This window comes from Prionailurus bengalensis, chromosome X, assembly GCF_016509475.1.
Source record: "Prionailurus bengalensis isolate Pbe53 chromosome X, Fcat_Pben_1.1_paternal_pri, whole genome shotgun sequence".
Taxonomy (NCBI): Eukaryota; Metazoa; Chordata; class Mammalia; order Carnivora; family Felidae; genus Prionailurus; species Prionailurus bengalensis.
Window position 1 is genome coordinate 59,360,773 of NC_057361.1, and position 8,284 is coordinate 59,369,056.

An 8,284-nucleotide genomic window follows, 5' to 3' on the forward strand; every position below is an offset into this window, starting at 1 on the left:
GGTGGCTCAGTTGGTTAAGCGTCCGACTTCGGCTCAGGTCATGATCTCAGTTTGTGGGTTTGAGCCCCGTGTCGGGCTCTGTGCTGACAGCTCGGAACCTGGAGCTCACTTTGGATTCTGTGTCTCCCTTTCTGCTCCTCCCCTGCTCACGTTCTGTTTCTGTCTCTCCTTCAAAAATAAATAAACATACAAGAAAAATTAAATAAAATAGGACTGCCCTATGATCCAGCAATTGCACTACTAAGTATTTACCCAAAGGATACAAAAACACTGATTCAAAGGGATACATGCATTCCAATGTTTACAACAGGATTATTTACAATGGCCAAGATATGGAAACAGCCCAAGTGTCTACCAATTGATGAATGGGTAAAGATGTGGCATATATATAAAAGGGAATATCAACTGGTCATAAAAAGACTGAAATCTTGCCATTTGCAATGACATGGATGGAGCCACAGAGTATAATACTAAGCAAAATAAGAGAAAGACAAGTACCATGATTTCACTTATATGTGGAATTTAAGAAACAAAACAAATGAGCAAAGGGAAAAACTAAGAGAGACAAACCAAGAAACAGACTCTTAACTATAGAGAACAAACTGAGAGTTACCAGAGGGGAGGTGGGTGGGGGGCTGGGTTCAATAGGTGATGGGAGTTAAGGACTGCACTTATGTGCTGTATGACATGAGCACCATGTGCTGTATGACATTGCTGAATCATTATATTGTACACCTGAAATTAATAAACTCTGTATGTTAACTAACTGGAATTAAAAACTTAAATAAACTTATGTGGAGGAGCATTAAAAAACAGTGTTAAAAAAAATTCTGGTAGTGTGAGGAGACTGCAGCCAAATACACTAATTCCCCAGTGTGCAAGATGGCTGCCCAATTAGCATCTGGGAAACCACTGCACGTGTGGAAAGAACCAACTGGGAGGCCTCTCATTCCCTACATTTGCCTTGGTTCCTTAGCTAAAATCCAAATAATTTCCATCATCTGGATTTTGCTGAGCTGAGGCTTACAGCAAACCTACAAAGAACAACCATGGGTGCAGCAAGCAGGGTGGCAGCAAGAAAATCCACCAGTATTCAGGGACTCCTGCTCTCTGGCCTTTCACTGTCTCACCGGCCTGTTTCTCAAGGGGCACCTTAAGATTACTTCTGGCCTGGGGCACCTGAGTGGCTGTCGGTTAAGCATCGGCTTGGGCTCAGGTCATGATCTCATGGTTCGTGGGGTTTGAGCTCCACATAGGGCTCTGTGCTGTCAGCATGGAGCCTGCTTTGGATCCTCTGCCCCCCTCTCTCCACACCTCCCCTACTTGTGCATGCTCGCTTGGTCTCTCTCTCTCCCTCTCTCAAATAGACATTAAAAAAAAAAAAAAAGATTACTTCTGGCCTGGCTCGGCCTGGCTCATCAGAACTGCCTATCTGGACGACTTGATTTGCTTGGACTCCATTCTTGCAGAAATTCCTTCTCCTGCTTAAGCAGGTATCTTGAGGCCCCATGTTGGACTGCTCTCAAGCCCCAGTCAGTGGCTTTGGTGTCTGCAACGTGAACGGTAGGCAAGCTCTGTGGGGCCAAATTGGCATGGTAGATTCCTGGGGCATCCCTCCTTTAGCTGATTCAGACCTTGCTTAGTTCACCAAGATCAGTTTTCTGCAGCTCCTGACTCCAAGCCCAGGACCCAGCCAGGGGTGGAGGCACTGCAAGCCACAGATCTTCAGTGAGCCTCCTTCTCTGTCAGACCACAGACCTGGGCACCAGGGAGGGCCATTACACATGCCCAGTAAAACATGCAGTGATCGTACACAGGCTCATGAGGTTTCAGATAATGTCCAAATTGTTTTTTCCCCCAAACCTGTCACAGTGGGATTTGGTAAGCTTGAATGATGTGACATGAGGTTAAAAGTGATAGATTCAGCAGTTGTCTGTAGGGTAGTTGGTGGTTCTTAACACAAGGCAATTTTGCTCCGTAAGAGGGACTGTCTATATCTGGAGTCATTTTGTAATCGCAACCGGGTAGAAGGGGGAGGCAGGCTCCAACATGCTGTGGTCAGACACCAGGGATTCTGTTCAACATCCCACAATACACAGGACAGCCACCTACAAGTTACCTGGTTTAGTAGTATTACAATTGAGAAGCCCAGCAATAGGAGGTAGAGATTTTTTAATTTTTTTTAAAAATCTTTATTTTTGAGAGAGACAGAGTGTGAGTGGGGGAGGAGCAGAGAGGGAGACACAGAATCCAAAGCAGGCTCCAGGCTGTCAGCACAGAGCCCACAGATGTGGGGCTCGAACTCAAAGAGCATGAGATCATGACCCGAGCTGAAGTCAGCCGCTTAACCGCTCCTCATCTGCCTCATGTTTTCTTCTGTAACTTATTTTTTATAATTTACATCCAAGTTAGCATATGGTGCAACAATGATATCAGGAGCAGATTCTTTAAGCCCCTTACCCATTTAGCCCACCCCCCCCTTTTAAGGGGAGAGTCAATAGGACAGATGAGTTCCTGGCCAACACTCGGTGTGTGGGGGTCGCTCTCTCCACTCCTGGGCTAGCTACTGTTCCTTCTTTGTCAAGTCTGGTATGTTCTCCCTCCCACCACCCTAGCCCAGCCTAAGGAAAGACACATGAAGATCTACATCACAGAATGCCTATGGCTGAGTCAATCTGCTTTTTATAAGTAAAATAGGGAAGCTGTAAATTAAAACGAAACTCCACAACCAAACCACAACATACACCAAAGAGACAATTTATCATGTTGTATCAATCTTTAATTATGTGTAAAGACTTCCAATCACATCACCTAGGGACCATTTTACCCACTGCTCTGTTTAGCTGCCAGTCTCTTGTCTCTCTCTTCAGCAATGGTGAGGCGGATGCCCTTTCCACGGGGAAGAGAAATCCATGGTTTATTGCCCTGGAGGGGAAAACAAGGAGAATCAGAAACCACCGCACACTAACTCCATCAGCAGCTTGGCATCCACTACCTTTGTCATCTCATTTAAAGAAAACAGAAACCTGAGAGCATTTAACAACAGTCAGACACTTTTTAGATGCTGGTTTATCAGAAACACCCAGTGCTTGGGCTGCAGAGGCCACTTTATTAAACTCACTGCTCATACATGTAGATGTAAACTGTAATATCCTTCGTAATTAAGGACTTAGAAGTACTGAAGTAGTGACCAAGGCCGACTGCCTGTTTCCCCCCAAAAAACTCCACAGGCACAAACTGAAGAACGTAAGTATAAGGCATATTCATTCCCTTACTGGCCAGTTTTCAACCAAGGTGATCAGGTCCCCTGATGATTTTGTGACACTGAAAAAGCATAGGCTTGCCCCAGCCCTGCTTGGTGCAATCCCCATCCCAGAAGAGGATTTACACCAGGATCAGTAGAGCCAGCCAGGAGCCAGGAGCTACAGTCCCAGCAGTACCTGCATTTACTAGTTTTCCTGGACTAGGGAAGGGAGACCCAAACTTACCTTGCCAATAACAAAAATGTTGGAAAGCCGGGTGGCAAAGCTGTTGCCATTGGCATCTTTCACATGAACCACATCAAAAGAACCAGGGTGTCTCTCTCTGTTGGTGATCACACCAATTCTTCCCAGATTAGCACCTCCGGTCACCATACACAGATTACCTAGGTGGAAGAAACAATCTGCTTAGAGCCAGGCACCATGCAAACTCATAACCTAATGTGATGGATGACAAGAGATAGGCCTAAACAAAATCAGTCCTTTTTCCCATTTGAATTTACTTCTATTCTATGGATAGGTTACCCAAGCAGGGACTATCAGGGCTCTCCCAAGATTTGCCCCAACAAAACCACCTCGCCAGGTCCTCACCATGTCTTGCTACTGTTCCTCCAAAGCCCAATGCTCTGCGAGTTACAGACAGACTTTGAGGATGATGACAGCATTACTAAGGGCTGTATCATAATTAGGCTGGCTGCTATTCAGTCATCTTCCTGCCTAGCCCTCAAAGCCATTTCCATAGATAGGGGAGCTTTTTTGAGACCTTTACAGATCTGAGAATGTGCCTTACAACAGACTCCCTCTCAGCCATCCAGAATATTCTGAGCATTTGGGCCTCTGGAAGTAAACATACTATATACCTGGGTGTTGGAGAAGTTCTCCAGTTAAGGTTTTTTACACATCCCCCGCACATTTCTTAAAACTTTTGAGTTGCCCCCTTCCCAATCCCTTACTACATCAAAAGACTTTTCTCCTTGGTTGCTTATCAGAATCACCTAAGAGGGTTCAAAACAAAACCCTGTACCCAGGCCCGGTGCAAGTCATAATGCTTTATTAAGCTTCCATTATAGGGAGAGAAAAGCAAAGAACAGTGCTTATACCTGGGCTTAAAGAGAATGCCCAGATAACAGAAGCTGCTTACCAGTATCAAACTTGATGAAATCAGTAATCTTTCCAGTCTCCAAATCAATCTGAATGGTGTCATTCACCTTGATGAGGGGATCAGGATAGCGAATGGTGCGAGCATCATGGGTCACCAGATGAGGGATTCCTTTTGTTCCCACAAAGATCTTTCTCACTTTGCACAACTTATACTGGAAACACACAGGAGTTAGCCACATTTAGTTTAGTTCACATGCGCCAAGCTCTAGAACCTATGAAACAGTAAACTCATGGTTGCTAACCCAACCCAGAACATGAAACAGTAACCTCTATTTTGCCCAGAAGGTATGAAACAGTAACCTTGTTCTGCGAATGTATTAAACAGTAACATATGAAACAGTAACTTCTAACTTCCTAGTTCACATGCGCCACATGAAACAGTAACTTCAAATGGCAATTGACAGCTGAAGGCAACAGACTTACATAGGAATGGCCATTTGCCAAACTGCAGAATGGTGATCTTGACTTCGTACCCACCATAAATTTTCCTTACTGTCCCTCTCTAGGGCAGTTTTCCTGTTATGTTTTCCTTGTATCACTCCAGGTTACAGTCCAAGGCACTGAAGGCCCCACAACAAGGGTGACTCCCTACTGAGTGGACTGATCACCCTCCTTTCCCCAGGCTGCTTAAGCCTCACAGGCCCCCTGAATTCTTGCAACTCACCCTCATCAGCTCCCTAACAAGTGCCTCTTAATGCCTCCTTCCAAAACACAATTGTTTTGTCTCACAAACTGCAATTGTATTACCAGTTCACCTAATCAACAAATATTTCACATGAAGGGTTTCAACGTTGAATTTTCACTCCAGGGCCTCCTCAAAGTAAATCAAATCACCTTGATGCCACTGGACATGCCCTCCAGCCTGCTGATAACAAGGCAGCTAAGCAAATTAGGGGCTGAATCACCCAATTGAATTAACCTTCATTTATAGCCAATAATTTAAGGAGCCTTAAAACTTTGCATAAAACCACTACAACAAACTGGATTAAATAATCAATGTCTGTAATCTTTTTTTGGATCTCAAACAAATGCCCCAAGGATTATCAGTCTCCTCCATTAACACCTTTCCGCTCTGCAGGGTAAAGCTAGACCCACCAAATGGAGACATGACAGGGCCAATCAGGTTGGACTAGTATTGGTTTTCTGGTCCCTTATACTTAAAGGACCCATACTTCAAGCACTAATAAATGTTCCTAGAAATCCCTTTCCTTGCCTCTAAAGCCAAAGTTAAACTGGAATTTATTTCTGCCACAAAAAAGACAATCTGTTAAAAATGTTAACTTCAAACGGGGATCAGTAGGTACCCAGCAATGAACTGTGATACAGCTATTAGTAAGACTTTTACTAACATGACATAAAATTGCACATACAATAGAACCCCACCAACCTGTTAACTGGCTGTTTTCAGGTATATGACCGCAAGCAATCTTAATCCACCTACCTCACTGCAATGGACCAGACCATATACTTAAATTCAGGCTCTAACTTCGTACTGAAGACCCAGCCTGCTTAGAACACTCACCTTGGCCTCCTCAGGTGTGATCCGATGAACAGCAAAGCGACCCTTGGTGTCATAGATCAGGCGGAAATTCTCCCCAGTCTTGTCAATGCTGATGACATCTGATATTGGAACAGTTTAAGGTTACTATACAGCCCTACTACCCCATGCTGAGTAACAACCACAACACTCTAAGAAAAAACTCCCCATATGCTTCCCATTTCAAATACTAACAAGAACTCCTAAGGTTAATGATGATGGCTAGCTAATCTTTTAAAACCCTGTCTTTAGGACATATAAAATTTAAGGTTAACTAAAATTTGGTTTTGAGAAAGGATTCCTGATTCTTTGCAGCCCCACACTATGTTAGTAAAAACTGAAGGGGAAGGGCATGCTTTATTTCTGTGACTGATAAAAGCCCACCAATATTAAATACAACTGCCACTTTGGAGAGGAAGATCAAGCAAAAGAAGCCACCACCAAGTGCCCACCACTCAATCACTTACCCATAAAACCAGCAGGGTAGGTTATATCGGTTCGGACCTTGCCATCAATCTTAATAAAACGCTGCATACAGATCTTCTTTACTTCATCTCCTGTTAAGGCATACTTAAGTCTGTTCCTTAGGAAAATGATGAGAGGGAGACACTCTCTCAACTTATGGGGACCAGTAGATGGACGAGGGGCCTGTAAAATGATCAAAAAAAATGATCTTCAACTATTGTTGGGATTCACTCAAACTCACTGCCTATGTCCTGAGACCATCAACTAGACACCAGACTACCCATCACCGCCCCCCCCCCCACCCGCCCAGTGTGGGCAAACAAGAGGTGTCCCAAACTTGTAAAACTATTCCAGAACTTAAACCTTTATTGCATGTTTCCTCTTTACAGGACCAGGCCCATTAAGAACATTTGAATTAGGAGTCCATGTGAGTGTACTATGTCATTACGTGGAACAGAGGCGGCAGAGTTATTAAGGAGTCAGGCAGGGTGCAATTAAGTTAGCACAAGGTCTTCAAAAACGGGGAGACAAGAATACTCTTCCCGTAGTCCTGTCCCCAAATAATTCCTGGATATAGTAATCAGGAATGCCTGGTACATAAAGGAGTATAAAATAGGTCCTCTGGACATGTCAACTATATCTCCATAACACTGGACAAAAGAAAGTCTCCCTTAAGATACTTACAAACACACCGGTCAGCTTATCCAGCATCCAATGCTTTGGAGCTGCTACCCGCTTCAGATGTTTCTTGGGACCACGAGCCTGAAGGAGAATTTCAGGGTTTTAGATTTCAATGCTGTTAAAATGGTTACAGGTTTTTTCAAGAACAGCTATAACTTCTTGGAAGAATGGAGTCTAAGTTTCCCCCTTCAGAAAAATGTGGACAGTGTTAAGCGTAGGGCTGTGCCAGAAGGCAGAGAAGTAAATGCATAGTTATCTAGCAAATACTATAGGCTCCATAAACTGCACCCACCCCTCTCACTGTATAGAGAACACTAATTACTATCTTTAAGAACTGTTCTATGTATTTTCATGTTACTGCTTAGAAGTGTCTGCTGCTTGAGGCTGTTTCTTCTAAGAAACCTTTCTGGAGAAATGGTCAGGGGTTGGACCTTGTGGCACAGAGCCAGCCAGCAACAGAAATGGACAAGAACCCAATCTGTGCTTCTACTTGCTAATCAAACAGAAAAGTTTTTCCATCATAACCGCCTGGTGTGTGTCTGATGCGAGATTAACCTGCCCTCTGCAGAACCACGTGCCAACAGCTGCTCCCTCGTACTCTAAGGCCAAAAGCAGAGAGCCGCTTTCACTTTAGAATGAGGAAGCTTCTCAACGCTGTGTACAGATGCTTCCCCGGCCACACTACGCCAAGTCAAGCCATGCCAAAAAAAACAAGGACGAAGAAAACGCTTCTCCTCCTGGTGCCCACCCGCCCTGTCCCGGGCCCATCATCTCTGCCCGTCTCGTCCACCCGCGGCTCCGGCCTGAGAAAGCCGTTCTTCCCGAGGCCGTAGGATCCGTGATCGGGCGTTGGCCGTTCCAGAGACCGAGGCCTTCCCGCCAGTGGCACCGACTTCCCCCCCCCCGCCCCACTTCCTCCGGGGCCGACGTTCGCCCTCGCCCTCGAGCTCGCCTGGGCCAACCCGCTGGCTGCAGCCCCTTCCCCTCCATCCGGCCACCCTCTGCGGGAACCCTGGAGCCCCACGTAGCCCAGGCCCCGGGAGGATGGAAGCTGATGGGCCCAAGAGCTCGCGAGGAAGCCACCTTACCATGGCTGCGCTAGGCACGAAAAGAGGACCGCCTCTTTCCGGTACGCGAGAAAAGAGGGTCGGAGGCTGCGCGCGCCGGAGCCTCAAAACGC

The 8,284-nt window shown here is 45.5% G+C and overlaps 1 protein-coding gene across 1 annotated transcript; it reads right to left on the reverse strand.

Moving 5' to 3' along the window:
- Positions 1–2,761: 2,761 nt before the first annotated feature.
- On the reverse strand, positions 2,762–8,284 carry RPS4X (ribosomal protein S4 X-linked). Its single transcript, XM_043569851.1, has 7 exons — positions 8,193–8,284; positions 7,108–7,185; positions 6,426–6,606; positions 5,944–6,041; positions 4,402–4,573; positions 3,489–3,646; positions 2,762–2,925 (listed from the first exon to the last, which is right to left on the reverse strand). The coding sequence occupies exons 1-7, from the start codon at positions 8,193–8,195 to the stop codon at positions 2,824–2,826; spliced, it is 792 nt and encodes a 263-aa protein (XP_043425786.1). The 5' UTR covers positions 8,196–8,284; the 3' UTR covers positions 2,762–2,823.